General features: G+C 46.2%; 1 protein-coding gene across 1 annotated transcript in view; it reads right to left on the bottom strand.

Annotated features, from left to right (window-relative positions):
- The window catches only part of lancl1 (LanC antibiotic synthetase component C-like 1 (bacterial)), a 36,896-nt gene extending 15,156 nt beyond the window's left edge, over positions 1–21,740 (bottom strand). Inside the window, exons 1-6 of the mRNA XM_080198495.1 lie at positions 21,566–21,740; positions 15,138–15,255; positions 11,655–11,862; positions 8,799–8,946; positions 3,312–3,455; positions 1,731–1,913 (exon numbers count right to left, since the gene is read on the bottom strand). Of these exons, the coding sequence (XP_080054621.1) occupies positions 1,731–1,913; positions 3,312–3,455; positions 8,799–8,946; positions 11,655–11,862; positions 15,138–15,255; positions 21,566–21,646 (882 nt within the window). The 5' untranslated portion in view covers positions 21,647–21,740. The remainder of the gene's footprint in view (positions 1–1,730; positions 1,914–3,311; positions 3,456–8,798; positions 8,947–11,654; positions 11,863–15,137; positions 15,256–21,565) is intronic.
- Positions 21,741–22,359: the final 619 nt, after the last annotated feature.

Here is a 22,359-nt window from a genome sequence, read left to right as displayed (position 1 = left end):
TGCACATTCTCCCCATGTCTGCATGGGTTTATTCTGGGTGCTCCGGTTTCCTCCCACAATCCAAAGATGCGTGGGTTAGGTGGATTGGCTGTGCTAAATTGTCCTTTAGTCTCCGGGGGACTAGCTAGGATAAATACATGGGGTTATGGGGACAAGGCCTAGGTGGGATTGTGGTTGGTGCAGACCCAATGAGCTGACCACACTGTAGGATTCTACGGAAGGTTAAAATCAAATAATGCTGCTTGTAGCTGCTCCTAAAGGAGATCTTTTGTTATGGAATGTGACATAGTTTGACTTGTTGTAATAATTGGGGAGGGCGCAGAGAGCTGACAGCATGGTGGCACAGTGATTAACACTGCCGCCACACAACACCAGGGACCTGGGTTTGATTCTGCTTTGGGGTGATGGTATGAAGTTTGCACATATCCCTGTGTCTGCGTGGGTTTCCTCCGGGTGCTCCAATTTCTTCCCGCATCCAAAGATGCGTGGGTTAGATTGATTGGCCATGCTGAGTTGCCCCTTAATGTCAGCGGGATTAACAGGGTAAATACAGGTGCCATCCTAACACATCCACTGTATCTCACCGGCAACCATTTTGTGACATTCGTCTTTCAACTACACCTAGATTGACCTGTCTTTCTGCTCGCTGCTGCTGCTCTTTGCTCTCTAAAAGAGATCTCTGTAGCTTTTCAGCTCTGATAGAGTGTCTGAAATACTGATACCTGTCTATTCTGGATGTCACTTCCGCTCTTGCTATTTCAAGTACCTCTTATTTTGTCTTATGGTCTGTACATTTCAACAGTCAAAGTAGGGCACTGAAAGTGATTTATCACTAGGCCATGGATATAATATGAAAACTTCACAAACACCTGATTGTACTTCACAGAAAGCTGAATAGTTCCAGTGCAATGGCATCTTTACTTGTTAATGAGTGAATAGCAGATTTCAGCTTATTACTAGCAGTGCATAGGTCCAGTACAGGTGTCCCCCATTTAAACTGCATTCTAATAGCACATTTTCATTTTAGAGAGGTTGGTATATAGTTCTTCAATAGCGTCATTAGTGAGTATACTAAAAGCAAATGCGGCCTATAAACCCTCCTGTTTGTTGCCTCCCTCCCTCCCCAACCTTCCCCGAACTTCCTCATTGAATCCCTACGCAAGAGGCCATTCGGCCCATTGAGCCTGGACTGACAACAATCCCACCCAAGCCCTATCCTCGTAGCCCGTATTTACCCTGCTGGTCCCCCTGACATCAAGGGGCAACTTAGCATGGCCAAGCAATCTAACCCACACATCTTTGGATGTGGGAAGAAACTGGAGCACCCGGAGGAAACCCACGCAGACACAGGGAGTATGTGCAAACTCCACACAGTCACCCAAGATCAGAATCGAACCCGAGTCCCTGGTACTGTGTGGCAGCAGTGCTAACCACTGTGCCGCCACGCTGTCAGCTCTCTGCCTCCTCCCCAATTATTACAAATAGTTCATCTACTCTTTCAATCCTTTTGAAACTTATCAGCTCACCCCTTAATCCTTTTCCCAATAAAAACAGTCCTCGTTTTTCAAGGTTTTCTGCTCATTTCTATTGCTGCAGATCAGGCAGAATCCAAGTGAATTTGTGCTGTGCATTGCCTCAATGTGTAATTGTGCCTCTGCTATCTCTTCTCTAGATTATAATACTTGCCACACACACACACACACATAACATACACACATCAGTAAGTGTACCTTATAAGCTTGAATGAGCATGTAAATAACACCAGGTGACCCATGACACCAATGAACTAGGTTATCTCTGGCTTCGCCTATACACGGAGGATAATTTCCTGATGAAAACTTCAGCTGACAAACATAGTCCACACTGGGTTTCACAAGCCTGAGCATTACATCTTGTTCAATCCCAAACTGTGGCTAAAGATAAAAGATAAAAAGAGAGAATAAGAATTTTGTTGCTCAAATAAAAGAACAAAATAAACTCAAGAGTGAATCGCAATCTAGGTACAATTTTGGACTTTGCCAAAAAAATTAGATAGCTGAACCTTTACTTGTTTAATAAGCAAGTAATTGGCTGCCAGCATAGCTTTAGAAAAGGAAGATCCCAATCATCTAAAGTTTTGAGTAAATAAAGACCTCCCACCTTTCGAGGGCTGCTTTGCAGAGGCGCCATGTGCATGAAGGTACATTCACCATGGGTTTCTCCGGAAGCCAATTGCTGTAGGTCTCCAAAATCAGCTTCTCCTCAGATGTCCATGACTCAGAAATGCCCTAAAGATAAAGCCTGACTTTTGCATACCATGTTGCTCCAGATGTGTTCTGGAGCAGTGTATTTTCCCACTACCATAGTGGAGGATAGGGCATGGGGTGAAGCTTAAACATAGGAAATAGGAGAAGGAGGCCATTCGGCCCTTTGAGCTTGCCCCACCACTCATTATGGTCATGGCTGATCATCCAACTCAATAGCCTGATTCAATCCTTCAATCCCGTTCATTCCAAGTGCAATATCTAACTACTTCTTAAAAACATACGGGGGGGGGGGGGGGGGGGGGGGGGGGTGTAAATTTTCCCCTCCTGTCCGTCATGGGAATTGTAATGGGTGGGTGGGCGGGGGGAATGGAGCCATGTAAAGGTCCACTGACCTCGGGTGGGATTTTCCACTGGTCCTGCCCACAATGATCCCCCCAGCTGTTTTCTGTGGTCGCAAATTCCATAGGCTCAATACTCTCCAATCAGGCCCCATCCCGGTTGGGTCCTCATTTGCAATCCATTAACAAGCTGCAAACCAGTTTCATGCTGACCTACAGTGGGTTTCCCGATCCACCATGGTGGGCATCAGCAGAAGGTCTCTCTGTAAATTTATGCCTGCGAGAAGCTGATTCTTGTACCTCCTGTTGAATTCTCTCCCTGCTACCCACCGTTGATACCACCAACAGGGGCATGGGAGAATTTCACTGTATAAATTAGTCACAACTTGACTAAACTTGTACTATTTGGTTTCTCTGGCACTAATGAAATAGCGCACTTAATTACTTTCTCTGGACCGAATTTGTAATCCAAATTCAACATAGAAGTCTACTAAATCAGAAATAAAGATAAATCAAATGCAAACAACTGGTGGACAACCCATAGAAGGTGATAGCTGGCAGGATTCTGGGTTTACTATTGCAGTTTGATGTTGGATAGGATGTTGAGATTTACGTGTTAGAGATGGCTTCCACTGTTGTTGTCACATTTGAGTTGATTGAAAACGACAATATAAAGTAAAAATTCCACATTTTCAGAGTCACTTGAAGATCGAAATTAACTGCGTACCTGCATCAGGAAATAATAGATTCCAGCTAAACCATGAGCTGCTCCAATGTAATTCTCCTGATACCACTCGTACATTAACGGACTTTTGGGGATCCGTTTTCGGCTGCCTAGCTTTTCTCCAGAATTTATGACAGTATCGCAAATCTTGAAATGTAAAAGAAAGTTTTACATTGCAATTTCAAATTGGAATTAATCTGTTAGTACAAGCAAACAGTTTAGTGACAAGAATACAACCGTTGAAGTAAAACTTTTGCTGAGATACGTAATGCTGAAACAGATCAGACAGGGATTATTGCTCATCTTCTAATGGTGATCTGGAAGACGATGCTGGTGAAATTTGGACAACAAGTGATTTGGGCCTGGAATGCTCTGCCTGGAAGCGTGGTGGAAGCAGGTTCAATCGAGGCATTCAAAAGGGAATTAGATGATTATTTGAATAGTAAATGTGCAAGGATATGGGGAAAAGGGAGGGGAACGGCACCAAGTCATGATGCTTGTTTGGAGGACTAAATGCAGGCATGACAGGCCAAATAGCCTTCTTCTGCACTCTGATGATCTGAGATTCTATGAAACAGCTTTCCGTAGGTGGTGCATAATATATATGGCAGAACCACTCCCTGAATGCTTCCCATACTCACTGGCTGGGAGATTCCTCTCCCATCCTGAGTACGGGTGGATAACATCACGGATTTGAGAAAGAGTGGTGAGTGAGGAAGAGTGCCTTAGCTGGTTTAGCCATGGTGGATGCATGAGGTCAGAGGGATAGGGCAGGGACCTGGATGGGATGCTCTTTTGGCGAGTTGGTGCAGACTCAATGGGTCGAATGGCTTCCTTCTGCACTGTGGGGATTCTACGAATCTGTGAAAATCTTTACCCCAGGAAACCGTGGAGGCCAAGTCCTTGAACATTTCCAAGACTGAGATCGATAAGTTTTTTTAATCAGTCGAGGAATTAAGGGTTATGAAGATAAGACAGGAAAGCGGAGTTAGTGAGTGTTAAACCAGCCATGATCTTAGTAAATGAGCAGGCCTGAATAGCCTACTCCTGTTTCCATTTCTTATTATCTTATGGACTACCAAAGAAGGTCCAAACTTGGTCTGCGCCAGGCTAATACTAATGGCCATGGCTTCCTGAGTTTGGGGGAGATGCTGAGTGAAAACTGTGGAAATAAAATGATTTAAATACAAAATGAGTTAAATACCTCACTGAGTGTTACAATAATATGCAATGCAGTAAAACATTGCAAACAGCTTCACAGAACCATAATCAGACAAAAATTGATACTGAACCAAGTGAATGAGCACCACTTTGGTCAAGGAGATTATTTTTAAGTAGCATCTTAAAAGGGAGGATGGAGAGATGGAGAGGTTAGGGAAAGAATTCCAAAACTCAGGGCTGACTGAAGACACAACCGCAAATGCTTGAGCGAAGGAAGTGAGATACACAAGAGGCGAGTACTGAAAGAACAGTATTCTCAGAAGGTCTGAGGCCTGCAGTGTGGTTGAGTTTTAAATATCTTCTGCAAGTCTGTCACTCAGAAAATACGAATCAGGTGATCAACACAAGGCATCAGAAAAGAAAAATATACCCCCTGCTCAAAGTCCTCTCCTTTAACATCTGGGTACTTGTCCCAAAATTGGGAGAGCTACAGATTAGTGAAGCAACAGCCTGACAGTCATTCTCACCAAATCATGCATCACAGCTAATGCCCCAGACTCATCCATCATCATTCCTGCGTATGTCCAGTGCCACCATGAGGACAGATCCAGCACAGTTGATGGTACAGTGATGTGCAGTACAAAAAGAGAGGCCCTGGGAATTCTCAACAATACCCTGACCCCCACGGCATCAGGTCGAACATGGGCAAGGAAGCTTGCTAATGATTACCTACTGCCCTCCCTCAGCAGGTGAATCAGCATTTCTCATCCCGCATGTTGAACAACACTTGGAAGGATGAAGAAGGTAGCACAGAACATACTCTGGATAGGGGACATCAATGTCCAGAAGGCATAGGGGGAAGCAGCATAGACTCAATGGGACAATCATAAAGAGTGTGCAGGAACGGAACGATGTGGGGGTGCACATGCATTGACCTTTGAAGGTGAAAAGACATATTGAGAGAGCGGTTAGCACAGCCGGGGGTGGGCGGGGATCTTGGCCTTCATAAATATGGATATCGAGAATAATGGAAAGTTATGCTGAGCCTTTGCAAAACTCTGATTAGGCCCCAGCTGGAGTACTACGTCCAATTTTAATTGCCGCGCTTCAGGAAGGATGTAAGGGTCTGGGTTATTCAGACATGATGGGCCATATGGCCTTCTTGGAAGCCATTTATATTTATCTTATACCCTCTGAAGAATTTTATTATAAAAGTTGCGAAGGAAATTTGCCAGAATGGTTCTAGGAATGGGGGATTTTAGTTCAAGGTTAGGTTAGAAAAATCGGGGTTGTTCTTGGGGCAGAGAAGATTGAGGGAAGGTTTGACAGAAGTGTACAAGATTACGGCAGATTTGGACAAGATAAAGAAGGGAGAACTGTTCCCATTAGCACAAGAGAAAAGGAGTGCATAGATTCCCATTGTACAAGACCTAGGAAATGCACAGATCAAAGATTTTGGGAAAGAGATGCAGGATATTATGCAATGAGCGTTAATTACCTGGATTCTGCACACAATGGTGGTAAAAGTGAAAGCAATCAATGGTTTCAAAATTCTCCATCAATTTGTCTGGCACTGTCACTGTGCCAAGCAATTCAAAACTGAGCATCCATTCAGCACTATGCGATCTCAGCAGCAGCAAAATTGCACTCAACCACAATGTATAACCCAACGGCCAGACATATCCAACCTCTACCACTACCATCAAACCAGTGGACCAACACTGGTTGAATAAGGAGGGTGGAAGAGCATGTAGGAGCAGCAGCAGGCATACCTAAAACAGAGATGCTAATCTGGAGAAGCTACAACATAGGATGCCTGATCTAAATATCCCACAACTAGCAGATCAGACGACAGCTCTGCAGTCTTCCAGCATCCAGTCATGAATGATGCTGGGCAAATAAACTAACCAGAGAAGGCTGCTCCTCAAATATCTTCAATGATGGTGGAGTCCAGGATGACAGTATAAAGGAAATACTTAAGTATTTGCAATCATCTTTAGCCAGAAATGTTGAGAAGGTTAATCATCATGGCCTCCTCTCGAGATCTCCAGCATCATAGGTGCTACTCTTCAGCCAATTTGATTCATTCCATGTGATAAAGGCACTGGATAGAACAAAGGCTATGGGCCCTGTCAACATCCTGGCAGTAGTACTGAAGATTTGTGTTCCAGAACCAGCCATGCCTCTGGCCAAGCTGTCCCTGACCAGCTACAAAACAGGCAACAATGTGGAAAATTGCTCAAATATTGATGCTCAGTGTGGGTTCAGCCAGGGCCATTTGGCTCCTGATCTCATCACAGCCTTGGTCCAAACGTGGATAAAAGAGCCAAATTCCAGATGCCAGTGACTATCCTTGACATCAAAGCAGCACTTGGCTGACAGTGGCATCAAAAAGCCCCAGCAAAATTGAAGTCAATTGAATCTGGGGAATAGCTTTCCACTGATTGGAGTCTTTTCCAGTACAAAGAAAGATGATTGTGGTTGTTGGAGGCCCTTTGCCCAGGACTTCACTGCAGGAGTTTCTCAGGACCAACCACCCTCAGTTGCTTTATTGATGACCCTCCCTCCGACATAAGGTTAGAAGTGGGGACTTTGATTGATAATTTACAATTCCTTAGGTACTGAAGCAGTCTATGCAGAAACTTCAGGTTTGGACTGAAGTGGCAAGTAACATTCATATTCTATTGCCAGGCAACGATGCACCCCAAGAGGGATCTAGCCACCTCCCTCCACCAATGACACTCAATAGCGTTATCGTTGCTGGGGCACCCATATCAATATCCTGGGAGTTCTGATTAAGCAGAAACTGAAGACAGCATATAAATACTCTGGTTACAAGAGCAGGCCAGAGGCTGAGAATCCTGTGGCGAGTATTTCATCTTTGGACTCACCAAATCCTGTCCACTGACTAAGATACAAGCCAGGAATATGATGGAATACTCTCCACCAGCCTGGACGAGAGCAGCTTCAACAACACTTGAGAAGCTCAACACCAGGGAAAGGAACTCGCTTGATCAGCACTCCATCCATTGTCTTAAACATCTGTTCTCTTCTCCACTGTTGCACAGTGGCAGCAGTATGTGCCACCAATTGTGGCAATTCTCCAAGACTACTACAATACCTTCCAAAACTGTACCTCTACTATCTAGGAGGACAAGGGCAGCAGATGCATAGGGATATTGCCACCTATAAGTTCCCCTCCAAGTCAGGCACACAGTTCTGACTTGGGAGCTATGTCACTCTTCCTGAACTGTCACTGGGTCAAAGTTCTGGGACTCCCTCACTAACAGCACTATGGATGTACATACACCACATGAATGGCATCAATTCAAGCTGGTAGCTCACCATCACCTTCTCGAGGCCAATTCGGAGTGGGCAATAGATTATGGTCTGACCTTGCCAGAAGTATTCACATTGTGCGAATGAATTTTAAAAAGTGGTTACACAGACAGAGAGGGGAGAAGCCATTGAGAAACTGAGCACAAGATTAAGTTTAAAAACTCCCAGCTGGTGCACTGGATTGTCAATGCATGTCCGGGACCACAGGGATAATGCAAGAAGAATAAAGTCCAAAGGGAAATAGTAAGTTATGTTCAGGAGAGGAGGAAAAAAGGACAAAAATCTTAATTAAGTTTATTTTGCTGAAATCTGTATTTGGCAGAGTATAAACGATGTCTTTAAACATCTGGGGCAGTAACAAACACCTTGGTGGGATTTTCCTGTCTCATCTGCCACAGGAATCGGATTTTCTGGTTTGGGTGCAAGCGTGGCTGGAAAATATTGCCCAGTGGTTTGGTTTCTATCAACAAACTTTCAGTTATTGTATATACTAATGGATTTTCAACACCCAAAGGTTACAGTGCTAACAAACATATTCAATAGCCAAAAGAGAAAATGCTGGAAAATCTTGGCATCATCTGGAAGGAGAGAAAAGAGCTGACGTTTCGAGTCCAAATGACCCTTTGTCAAAACCGCTTCTTTGGTTTCAGATTCCAGCACCTGCAGTAATTTATATTTTTTAAACATATTTAACAGATTTTCTACCACGCAATACATTTCGATGATGATCCAGTGCTTTGTAGAACTATTAAGGAATGCTTTGAGTGAAGGTTACCAGCATTCATTAAAGCAGCGAGAGGCCACAATTGAACAGCACAGAGAACATTTATTCACAGACATTATAACACTAAAAGTAACTGGTACATTCCAACACAATGAAAGTTTGTAATGATTTAATTTTCAGAAAGCATGCTGAGAAAAATAAAATATTGCAAAATTAACTATTCAAATTGAAAAAGAGAAAGAAAGAGACACAGAGAAAGAGGATACCTGTTTCATATACAGCAATGGTATCTTCTCATTACCAATTTGCTCATTAACAAATGTTAATGCATATAGATATCCCATCCGACCATACAGCATCTCATCTGGCAGTCTTGAATTCGGCTTCACCACAGATGGATGTAGTCGGAGGAGCCTGTAAGAAATTCATTTCAAAAGCTGAAACATTCGCAAATTTGGATTTGAAAACAGGACTGATTTTTGGACCTTGAGAAACCTCAAATCAAAGCTAAACCTCCTCATTTTGCACCACAGTAAGTATGGCACCTTCCTTAAATACATACTTTTTAAAATTGCTGCTGAGTGAACCATTGCATTATTCAAATGAACAGATCAGAAGAATATAGTGTTCTGACAATAGCAAAGTAAAATCATGCTACTTCATTAGAAATTTGTAAACGTGGCAATAATTTGTTTTTCCCCTCCACTGAATAGTGATTAAGAATGGGATCCTTGTTCTTCTGAGCTCTGAGGTTAGAAAAGGCAACCCATTAGCTGTTTCAGCTGAAATCCACAAACTCAGCAAATGTTGGGAATCAAATCTGAGTTTCTGTTCAATCTGTACAATGAACCTTCCAATTCACAGCAACCTGCTGCTGGTCTCGGAGAAGAGTAAACTTTAACTGACAAAGGAGATTTTTTTATTTACTGGTGGGCATAATGTATTGTTGGTTTGGGAGAATGGGAAGGGAGTACTTCAGACCAGAAATAACCCCTTACTCTCTCATTCAACGGTGCTAATTGAGTTCCAAATTTCAAATGAACAAAAGTGCAATGACCGAACAGGTAGTGTGTAGGAGACCGAAGGTAATGATATCAAATTGATGTTTCTCAGAAACTAAAGGCAGCTCTGACCCTTTATTAAATGCGAAAACTTTGAACCATTCACATTGCATCACTGCTATAAAAGATTAACCAAAGAATATACAACGACGCAATAGTTATAACTGAACAGTCAACACGTGAATAGATTAAATATGAACCCGATTTTTTTTTAAACTCTAGCCTTTAATTCATCAAAAGCAATTTAGTGTGTATACCACGTTGTAAACAAGCAGCTTCCAACATACATGAAGGTACAAAAACAAACAGATAGTATCAAGTTGAGGAAGAGAATAGTCCATCATGACCTCCACCAAAAAAAGTAAACTTTTCATTTTCAGGATGGTATAGGAACTTTCAGTGCAAGCCTACTAAAGAATAGCCTTTACAAAATATGTTTTAGAAGAAGCAAATGTTGAATAATTTGCAATATATTATGAAGTATTACAAAATGATGGAGCTTTAGCTATAAATAACCCATTTTTTCCAATACTAAAGAAAGTTCTCAATAGCAGCCAGACCTTGCCCTGCTCAGGGGGCTATTTATGAAGCAACATGGGTGAATGATTGGGAGCAAGCCCCCTATTTGCCCTGTCAGTTAAGGCAAGATTCCAAAGAGATACATCTGAAATAAAATTTCCCTTCTAGTGGAGAAACAATAACTTCCATTTATATTGTTCAAATTTATTTATTAGTGTCATTAACTTGTATTAACACTGCAATGAAGTTACTGTGCAAATCTCCTAGTCACCCTACTCTGGCGCCTGTTAGTATACACGGAGGGTTAATTTAGCATGGCCAGTGCACATAGCCAGCACGTCTATAATATAGTCAACTATTCAAGGCAGGAGGTTTCTTCCTCTTCTCAAGTTCCCTGCCTAAAGGGTGGTCTGACACAGCCTCCATCACAGGCAGGTCTCAAATCCACCCCAGCTGGAACAGGAATCGAACCACGTGCTGTTGGCATTAATCTGACGCATACCGGTCGCCCAGCCAACCAAACCAACCATAATGAGTCTGAGTTGCTGTGACAACATATACTGTTACGTGCACATTTCAGTCTGGAACTATGCATAGTGATGGTAGAAGCTCCAATTTCTTTCCATTTCATAACTTGCCAGAAATCTCTCTGGCTCTTACCACCAGCCATTGGTATACGTTGGCAGGATTTACAAGTTGAAGATCAGGACGGGGGGGAAGACTGTGGATAGATTTGAAGAGGATGAGAATTTTTTAAAAATCAAGGCATTTCCAGACCAGGAGCCAAGCTGAACCTCAGGAAAATGGTAAAAGGGATTTGTTGTGAATTAGGATTCAGGCAGCAGAGTTTGGGAGGAGCTATTGGACCTCCAGTAGCACTGATATCTTGGTAGGCTGTAGGAGGTGATAGAGATAAGTATATAAGCAAGGTCATGGTGGGATTTGAAAACAAGAATGTGAATTTTAAAACCAAGGTTCCTTTATTGCATGGAGAGTCGCCGTGAGAGGCAATTCAACAAGTCATGTATCTATATAGCACTATTCACATACAGGAGGATTCCCTTTGCAAATCAGATATTTAATCAGACAATATGGGAGTTTTGCCAAAAAAACTATTAGGACAGCTATTTTTAAAACAAAAAGAGGGAAATGGAGGAGTTTGCATGATCTTATTGAATGGCGGGGCAGGCTCGAAGGGCCAGATGGCCTACTCCTGCTCCTATTTCTTATGTTCTTATGCTCTTATTTACGAAGGCATATTTGCCAGTGACAGAGCAAAGGGAAGTGAGATGCAAGAGGCCAAAGTATAAGCGCAGAAGAGTTTGGGAGGGTGTGGCTGTACGACTGGAGGAGGTTTCAGAGATCAGGGGAGACAAGGCCATGAAGGAATTTAAACCCATGGGTGAGTGTTTTAAATTTGAAGTGTTGGAAGACTGCAAATCAATATTAGACAAGAAGTGATGGTGCAGGTTAGGATAGAGGCTGCGCTAGAAGAAAAGGACAGAAATCCAAATGTAGTTTGGTTAAGTTACTGTCACTTACTGATTGATATAATTGTCCGATTCTTGAGTTTGTTGCAACTTATGATGCACAACAGCAGCAATAGCCAGCGGGCCTGAATCTCCACACAGGAAAGTCACTACATTCCCGGTGAGGCATTGCAGACTTTTATTTACATACTGTAGAGCTTTCTGCAGGTAGGTGTGATCATCATAAACATTGTACAGATGAAGATATAATAAAGCAATCCCTGGAGGAATACAAACACGTTGTTACAGACATGATATTATATCATAAAAAGAAAACGTTTAAAAACTCTTGCCACCTTCCAGTTTTTCTTCCTGCCTCCTTCTGTCTTTTAAACCCCAAGCTTTAGGTTATCTGCTATATGCACCTAATTGTCCTTGTTTTATCTCTGATAATGTTGTGGAATATGGTTTCTAGCTCTAGAAATATACCACAGAAAAAAAGCATTTAACCAAACGGTAGTGTAAATAGCCCCATGAAGCATCTGGTTATGCTTCTGACTAAAGACGAGTTACACCACAGAATTTGAGAAAATGACTAAAACAGGGATTTGGCGGGGACTGATCATTGAATCCCTACAATGCAGAAGGAAACCATTCTACCCTCGAGTTTGCATGAACTCTCTGATACAGCATCTTACCCAGGCCCTATCCTCATAACCGCATATATTTAATAAGAACATAAGAACATAAGAAATAGGAGCAGGAGTAGGCCATCTAGCCCTTCGAGCCTGCCCCGCCATTCAATAAGATCATGGCTGATCTGTTGTGGCTCAGTTCCACTTTCCCGCCCTTTCCCCATAACCCTTAATCCCCTCTCTTATCAAGAACCCATCAACCCGCTTCTTAAAAATATTTAGCGAGGCAGCCTCCACCACTTCAACGGGCAGAGAATTCCAGAGATTCACCACCCTTTGAGTGAAGAAGTTCCTCCTCAACTCCGTTCTAAACCGCCTCCCCTTTATCTTGAGGCTGTGCCCCCTAGTCCTACTGTCTTTTTTGAGCGGGAAGAGTCTCTCCACCTCTATCCTATCCATCCCATTCATCATCTTATACGTCTCAATGAGATCTCCCCTCATTCTTCTAAACTCTAACGAGTATAAGCCTAGTTTATTCAGCCTCTCCTCATAGCTCAATCCCCTCAACTCCGGTATCAGCCTAGTAAACCTCCTTGCCTTGCTAATCCCCATAACCTACACATCTTTGGACACTAAGCGTCAATTTAGCATGGCCAATCCACCCAACTTGCACATCTTTGGACTGTGAGAAGATACCAGAGCAACTAGAGGAAACCCACACACATACACAGGGAAAACATGCAAATTCCACTCAGTGACCCAAGGCCAGAATGGAACCCAGATCCCTGGCGCTGTTAACCACTGTGCCAATAGGTCACCCAACATTAAATACTCATGGCCTCCACCATGAAGTCTGTCAATTCTCAGAGTGAATGGTTATACAATGCAATTCTACCCCAACAAAAAGGAAAGAAAATGAAGGTTAGTTGCTGACTGACTAACTACTTGGATAGAGTGCACAGCAAACAGATGTCAATGCACGCCGCCAGCATGTTGTGCAGAGTTCAACTTGATACTGGAAACCTTCCAGCATTGATTTTCAGGTGCAATGTGTTCATTTAGGAACACAATAATTTGTTTGAGTTAGTTGCTGTTTGTGTGGATGTTTCACAGGAGTTGCTGGTTTTGAGATTTATTGGTTATGTTTTTATGGAAAAATACCAGTAGGGGCAATGATACTGGGGAGGACAGCACCGAGATTTGATTAGACTTGAGGAAACACGTTAGAAGGAAATGCAGTTTGGTCTGGTGTTTATAAGTGGTTTTGTCATTTTTATTTAAATAGGTTTTGGCTATCCTCAATGCTTGTGGCAGAATGACAGTTGATCTGTCCTTATTGCATAGTCTGCATTTCTGATAACCTTGGAATTGGTTTGTGATCTTAATCAGTAGCCATTGACTAAACTGGTTATGCACTCGATTTATCACCTTCAAGAGATGACTTTGAGTATACAGATTGTTGAAGTAATTTATAGTACCAATTTAATTCCAGTATTCTAAATTAATTGTTTATCAGCAGAACTGTTTGGTTTCAATGAATAAGCAGAAATACTGAAGCAATTAGGTTAGCTGGTGTTTCCTTCACTTACAACCTATGATTTCACAGAACATATTTTCATACAATAACTCAAACTATAAAGAAAAAGCATTTATAAAAGCAGATTATTTTGTGGCACAATTCTTCATTTCAGCTTCTAAGTGTGTTTATTTGGGTTTTAGCTCTCTGTGCTTGATAACCTCAGTCCCTCATCCTTGCTACCATTCTTTACTGCATCCTCTTGTAGGCCTTGCCATCCTATCAAAAGCGTGATGTCCACAATTGGATATTATATTCCAGCTGAGATTTTACTTATTGAGGTTATCATAATGTGGGCACAGTGGTTAGCACAGCTGGCTCACAATGCCAGGGATCCAGGTTCAATTCTAGCCTTGGCTGATTGTCTGTGTAGAGTTTGCATGTTCTCCCCATTCTGCATGGGTGTCCTCCAGGTGCTCCAGTGGCTTCCTTCCACATTGCAACGTAAGGGTTAGGCTGCTTGGTCATTCTAAATTGCCCCTTAGTGTCAAGGGAACTCACAGACTATGGGGATAGGGCCTGGGTGGGATTGTCGTCGGTGCAGGCTCAATGGGCCGAATGGGCACCTTCTGCACTGTAGGAATTTTATGAAAACTTCCTTGATTTTGTCCTCTAATTCCTATAGATATAAATATGTAAAGCCAAGGATCCCATATTCTTTTTTGACAGTTTTATTGATTTGTTCCTCTACTCTCTTGGGAAATGCCCTATTTAGTTTAGATTGCCTCTCTTTCTTCCAAAATGTATCACATTTCTCTACATGAAATTTAATCTGCAGTTTCTCTGCCTATTTCACCAGTCTATGTCCTGATGTGATACTATCCCCTCCACTGATAACTATATTTGCATTTCATGTCATCTGCCCTACATGTAGTGTGCCCGGTCATTCAGTTAACTTCAGGTGGAGAAGGAGTGAAAGGTTTTTACAAGTTTTGTGGTTATCTGAAACTTTTTGTAAATAAAAATGCTAAATAGTTATCAACATCAGACCAGACTGCACCACCTTCCAAATGACATGACAGTAAGTCTTCAACAGAGGTGGAAGAGCATGTAAACCAGCTGCATGTTGTGCATTGTGGTTTTGCCTGAATTCCTAATTGTTTTTCACCCCAATTTGTGAATCCTCTGAATGTATGAATAACTTATTTCGACTAGTTTTGACCATTGAGAAAGTTCAAGTAGGTCACCTTAAAGTTTTCTTTTCAATCAGAACACGTGCAACTTTTGTCATATTTAAATCATGAAGTAATGACCTAACAAACAATTTTCAGAATTTAAGTGTACAAACTTCAATCATGACGTTGTTTCTAGGTACGTCCAGAAACTTTTGCAGCATTAATAGTACCTGCCCATCCAGTGTAACTGGTGCAATCTGTTTCATTAGCTTTCAGTAATCCATTTTTCAGTTGTTTCAGTAATTCTTTGATCTTGCTCTGCAGCTGATGAATGAACTCACTGGTTAACTGTAAAGGATTAAGAAAGTAAGATTTTTCTGCTTCCATGGCTAAGATCATTAGAAATGAAGAAAGTCCATTCTAGGCCCCTAGTCTAGGCCTACATGTTGAACCTCTTCAGACTATTTTCACCTCCTCCTGTGTTTATAACAAGTTCACAACTTACGTGAATATTTGCAATGAAAGTACAAAGCTTTAATGCTAAGACAGCCCTGAATAATTGAACAAATTGCTCAGAAAGAACGCAACATTCACTTGATCGCATGCCAGTGCTCCATACTTTGCTGATGACATTACTTGACATTTTTGCCGGCTTATTGAAGAAGTTTTCATGGACGTTACTGATAACTTAAGATTGCATACCCTTAAAAAAAGTTAAGTTCAGAATTTGTGGAGAAATAATTGCAAGCTAACTTCAACTTTCATGAACACATTTCTAGCCCTTCCAATTCCTGCACCATCAACTTTGTAGAAGAACAAGAACAAACTCGCTTATAACAAAGCTTTTCAAAGGCCAATTCAGTTAACTAATATCTGCAGCACATGAAGGCTGTTGGCTGAACAACGTAAGTTTATTTAAGTTGTTGTAAAACGGGTGATTGGATAATGACCTCTGGAGTGTCATATACACTCGAGAGTGTTATCTATGTCTTTGGCACTTTAGAAGTATCAAGCTGCATGGGGGTGAAGCTCATCTGCTAAAACAGAAACAGAAAGATCTGCTAGAACAGTCTCAAACCAGTCCCATCATTTTAAAGGCAGCTTTAAGTACTACACACTTTTAACTTTCTGAAAATCAGGGAGCAGTTAATTCCTCTCCCTAGGAGCCCTCAACATTTACTCCAGACACAATGAAGACTTCTGGCTTCAAATGAAACCCGGGTAAGGGTACTTAATTGCTCCCAATTACCAACTACAATTCTCCCTCAGCTCGTGAATCAGCACCAAGAGTAGCAAAGGAAAAGAATGTACTCTGGATCTTCAACCTCCAAAACCAAGGCTGGCTGGCTGGCCAACACAGTAAAAAGTCTGACAACACCAGATTTTAGTCCAACCGATTTATTTGATAGTAAACGCACAAGCTTTCGAGGTTTCCCTCTTCGTCAGGCTGGCCAAAACCATCGTGGAAGTGACTGGTTTGCAGCAGGTGGAGAGAGAAGCAATATCAGGGAATATCCCTCATATTTACCTACCACAGATCAGTTTGTTCATTATAGTACTGGAAGTGTGTAATAGAATCATAGAATCAGAATTCTAACAAAAGGTCATTCGGCCCATCAAGTCTTCACCAGCAACAATCCCACTCAGGCCTTATCCCCTTAACCCCACATATTTACCCTACTAATTCCCCTGACACTAAGGGGCAATTTAGCATGGCCAAGCAACCTAACTGGCATATCTTTGGACTGTGGGAGGAAACCGGAGCACCCGGAGGAAACCCACACAGACACTGGGAGAGTGTGCAAACTCCACACAGACAGTGACCTAAGGCTGGAATTGAACCTGGGTTCCTGGCATTGTGAGGCAACAGTGCTAACCACCATTCCACCATGCTGGAAATTGAGTATTATCTTCACACCAAGGACAAGCTCCACTGTGTTATGCAGCACTATTGCCATGCTGATTGGGAATGGGATGCACTGTAGGCCATCAGCTGCTGGAGAACTGTATTCCATCACAGGCTTTGTCAATCCCTCACCACAAACCTGCTTCAATAAGTGCAAAAAACATGTCTGAAGCAGCACCAGGCACACTTGTAAACGAGATAAGAACATAAGAAATGGGAGCAGGAGTAGGCCATCTAGCCCTTCGAGCCTGCCCCGCCATTCAATAAGATCATGGCTGATCTGTCGTGGCTCAGTTCCACATTCCCGCCCTCTCCCCATAACCCTTAATCCCCTCGCTTATCAAAAGCCCATCAACCCGCATCTTAAAAATATTTAGCGAGGCAGCCTCCACCACTTCAACGGACAGAGAATTCCAGAGATTCACCACCCTTTGAGTGAAGAAGTTCCTCCTCAACTCCGTTCTAAACCGCCCCCCCTTTATCTTGAGGCTGTGCCCCCTAGTCCTACTGTCCTTTCTGAGCGGGAAGAGTCTCTCCACCTCTATCCTATCCATCCCATTCATCATCTTACACGTCTCAATGAGATCTCCCCTCATTCTTCTAAACTCTAACGAGTACAAGCCTAGTTTATTCAGCCTCTCATAGCTCAACTCCCTCAACTCCGGCATCAGCCTAGTAAACCTCCTCTGCACTCCCTCCAAGGCCAAAATATCCTTGCGTAAGTACGGCGCCCAAAACTGCACACAGTACTCCAGCTGCGGCCTCACCAATGCCCTGTACAGCTGCAGCAAGACCTCCCTACTTTTATATTCAATCCCCCTCGCTATGAAGGCCAGCATCCCATTCGCCTTCCTGACCACCTGCTGCACCTGCAAGCTGGGTTTTTGCGACTCATGCACAAGGACCCCGAGGTCCCTCTGCACCGTTGCCTGCTGCAGTTTTTCTCCACGTAAGTAATAATCCTTCCTACCATTATTCCTACCAAAGTGGACCACCTCGCACTTGCCAACATTAAATTCCATTTGCCAGTTCCTGGCCCATTCACCAGGAATGGGATAGCAACTTGGTGAAACTACAAGTGGCATGCTAAACAGAAGAAGAGTAAATTATAGACAGAGTTAAATTGTTCCATAACCAATGGATTGGATTGAAGATCTGCAGGCTTGCCTGATCCAGTTGTGCACTGTGGAGGACAGTTAGGCAACTAAAGAGAGGAAAGCGGGTGCCATCAACAGCCCTGATATCAACAATGGCGGAGGCCACTGCAGGAGAGTACAAAGAAATGGCAGACAAATCTGCAACAATCTTCAGCCTGAAGGGCCAAGTAATTGATCCCTCCTTGGCTTCTTTCCAAGGTCATAACCATCAAAGATGTTAGCATTCAGCAATATCAGATCCATTCCAAATGGTAACAAGAATTGATTGAATGCAAAGGCTAATAGCCCAGACAATATCTGAGTATTCCAGAACGATCGCTACTAATTAAGCTGCACCCATATTACCCACTGATATGGAAACTGTCTGGGTACGCTCTGTCGACCAGACCAAACCAGCTCAGTTTGAGTTCTGCCTGGTCCATTCAGTTTCAGATCTGACAGCCTCGGTTCAAACATGTTCACAAGAGCTGAATTCCAGAATTGGGATCCACTGTCCTTGACATCTAAGGCAGCATTCAATTCAATGTGACACCAAAAAGGCTGAGTAAAGTTGGAGATCAGAGGGAAAGTCCAGTCCCTGGACTCATATAGGGGATAAAGGGATCAGGGGAGGGAGGAAGGGGGGGGCTGGGGAGGGAGGAAGGGGGGGGGACAGGATATTTGATTATTAAGAATTTTCAAAATGAATGGCAGAACAGGCTTGAAGGGTCAAGTGGCCTACTCCTGCTTTAGATTCTACGTTTATCTATCTGACACAAAGGAAAAGTTGTTGTTTAAAGTCAATCACCTCAGCCACGGACAATGTTGCAGAGTCCCCTAACTATCTTCAGCTGTTTCAAGGACAGCCCCTTCATCTGCCAGGGAATTACCTTTTGCTCTGTTCAAAAGTGATAAGGTAAAGGCATTGGCGTTGTTGTCTATTGTTTGCCACTCAAAAATTAGAAGAGGCTGATGGTAGAAATAAAGAAACTACAGGAGTTACAGAGCAGCAAGAGTAACAGGGAGGGAAATAGAAAACAATAGAAATAGCCCCCCCCGCCACTCCAACCCCGTTCCATCCACCCCTACCCGCGTGCCCTTCCTCCCACACTACTCTCCCGCTCCCTCCTCTTGCTCCCTCCACCTCCACTCCCACAACACTCCCACACCCTAGCCCCGACACACACTTCTCCCCGCCCTCCACCGACAGAACCCCTCCCCGAAACACCCTCTGTCAGCACCCCCGACACTCCACCCCTTCCCGAAACACCCTCAGTCAGCCCCCCCGACACTCCACCCCTTCCCGAAACACCCTCTGTCAGCCCCCCGACACTCCACCCCGAAACACCCTCAGTCAGCCCCCCGACACTCCACCCCGAAACACCCTCAGTCAGCCCCCCGACACTCCACCCCTTCCCGAAACACCCTCTGTCAGCCCCCCCGACACTCCACCCCGAAACACCCTCAGTCAGCCCCCCGACACTCCACCCCTTCCCGAAACACCCTCTGTCAGCCCCCCCGACACTCCACCCCGAAACACCCTCTGTCAGCACCCCGACACCCCACCCCTTCCCGAAACACCCTCTGTCAGCCCCCCCGACACTCCACCCCGAAACACCCTCTGTCAGCACCCCGACACCCCACCCCTTCCCGAAACACCCTCTGTCAGCCCCCCCGACACTCCACCCCGAAACACCCTCTGTCAGCACCCCGACACCCCACCCCTTCCCGAAACACCCTCAGTCAGCCCCCCGACACTCCACCCCTTCCCGAAACACCCTCAGTCAGCCCCCCCGACACTCCACCCCTCCCCGAAACACCCTCAGTCAGCCCCCCCGACACTCCACCCCTCCCCGAAACACCCTCAGTCAGCCCCCCCGACACTCCACCCCTCCCCGAAACACCCTCTGTCAGCACCCCCGACACTCCACCCCTTCCCGAAACACCCTCTGTCAGCACCCCCGACACTCCACCCCGAAACACCCTCAGTCAGCCCCCCCGACACTCCACCCCTTCCTGAAACACCCTCTGTCAGCCCCCCGACACTCCACCCCTCCCCCAACAGCCCCCCCGACACCCCACCCCGAAACACCCTCTGTCAGCCCCCCGACACCCCACCCCTCCCCCCACAGCCCCCCGACACTCCAGCCCTCCCCAAAACACCCTCTGTCAGCCCCCCGACACACCCTCTGTCAGCTCCCCGACACTCCACCCCTCCTCCCACAGCCCCCTGACACCCCACCCCGAAACACCCTCAGTCAGCCCCCCCGACACTCCACCCCTCCCCGAAACACCCTCAGTCAGCCCCCCCGACACTCCACCCCTCCCCGAAACACCCTCAGTCAGCCCCCCCGACACTCCACCCCTCCCCGAAACACCCTCAGTCAGCCCCCCCGACACTCCACCCCTCCCCGAAACACCCTCAGTCAGCCCCCCCGACACTCCACCCCTCCCCGAAACACCCTCAGTCAGCCCCCCCGACACTCCAGCCCTCCTCCCACAGCCCCTCTGACACTCCACCCCGAAACACCCTCAGTCAGCCCCCCCGACACTCCACCCCTCCCCGAAACACCCTCAGTCAGCCCCCCCGACACTCCACCCCGAAACACCCTCTGTCAGCCCCCCGACACCCCACCCCTCCCCTCCCCCCACAGCCCCCCGACACTCCACCACCGCTCCATCCGCCCCTACCCGGGTGCCCCTCCCCACAATACTCCACCGCTCCCTCCTCTAGCCCCCTCCGCCTCCACTCCCCCTTCCACCCCCACTTGCCTCTCATCTCCACTCCGTCACTCCCTTCCTCCCTGACACTCACCCTCCCCTCCGCCACCACACTTCTTCCCCCTCCCCGACGCTCGCCCTCCCATCCCCCACCACACCCCCGCCCCATCTGCCCATGCCCCCGTGCCATTCCTACCACCTCCACTCCCCCGCCTCAATTCCAGCCCCACCTCCACTCCTCCTCCTCTTCCGACACCCCCCGCCCCGACACTCAGCCTTCCCTCCCCCCACAGCCCCCCGACACTCCTCACCACTCCCCCTCACCATTCCCCCACCCCTCCCCCTCCCCTCCCCCTCCCCTCCTCCTCACTGCCCTGCCCCTCCCTCACCCCTCGCGCTTTCCCTCACTCTCCTTTCCCGAGGCACCACATTCCCTCCCCACCCCCTCCCCAACACACCCTCTCCTCTCCTCCGAACCCCTTCCCCTATCGTGTCCCTGACACTCACCCGAGCCCCCTCTCCTTCCTTCCGCCACTCCTCCCTCGCTTCCTCCCTCCCCACCACTTCTCATATCCCCCACCCTTTCTCCTCCCCTGCCCCTCTGCCACCCTCTTCCCCCACCACTCCCCCGGTTCCACCCACCCACCTCCACTACCCCCTCCCTCAGTCCCCCCTACCCACTGCGACTACCCCCTCCCTCAGCCCACCCACCTACGCCCCCCCACCCACCTACCTACGCCCCCCACCCACCTACCTGCCCCCCCTACCCACCTACGCCCCACCCACCTACGTCCCCCCCCCCATCCACCTACGCTCCCCCCACCCTCTCCACGCCCCTTACACCTCTTTCCTCCGGGCAGGTTAGTGTGCCCCCCCCCCGCGTTCCCGCACTCACAAGCCCGCTTGAATCAAACAGTCGCTCCGCGGAGGCTGCATCGAAATCGGGGTAAGTGTTTTTGAAGGCTCGGGCCTCCATCCTCCCACCAGCAGCTCGCTGTCTTCACAACAACCCGCGATCGCCGCCGCAGCTAGGCCTCAAAGCGCGGTCACCGGGGCAACCGTCAGCCGAGCTGTCAGTCACAGCGAGCCCCGCCCCATTGTCTATCCCAGATAGACACGCCCCATTGTCAGATAGACCCGCCCCCACATTCAGATAGTCCCGCCCCCATTGTCAGATAGACCCGCCCCCATTGTCAGATAGACCCGCCCCCATTGTCAGGGAGAACTGCCTCCATTTTCAGATAGACCCGCCCCCATTGTCAGGGAGAACTGCCTCCATTTTCAGATAGACCCGCCCCCATTGTCAGATAGCCCCGCCCCCACATTCAGATAGACCCGCCCCCATTGTCAGATAGACCCGCCCCCACATTCAGATAGACCCGCCCCCATTGTCAGATAGACCCGCCCCCATTGTCAGGGAGAACTGCCTCCATTTTCAGATAGACCCAACCCCCCATTGTCCAATGCATCCTCCCCCATTGTTAGATAGACCCGCCCCCACATTGTCAAATAAACCCGCCCCATTGTCAGATAGACCCACCCCCATTGTCAGGGAGAACAGCTATCATTGTCAGACTGACCTACCCCCCCATTTTCAGATAGACCCACCCCTATTGTCAGATCATCCACCCCCACATTGTCAGATAGACCCGCCTACACATTGCCAGATAGACCCACCCCCGTTGTCAT

This window comes from Carcharhinus amblyrhynchos, chromosome 11, assembly GCF_965287045.1.
Source record: "Carcharhinus amblyrhynchos chromosome 11, sCarAmb.v2.hapA, whole genome shotgun sequence".
NCBI lineage: Eukaryota > Metazoa > Chordata > Chondrichthyes > Carcharhiniformes > Carcharhinidae > Carcharhinus > Carcharhinus amblyrhynchos.
Note: the sequence above shows the minus strand (reverse complement) of the source record. Positions and strands in the feature narration are given on the sequence as shown.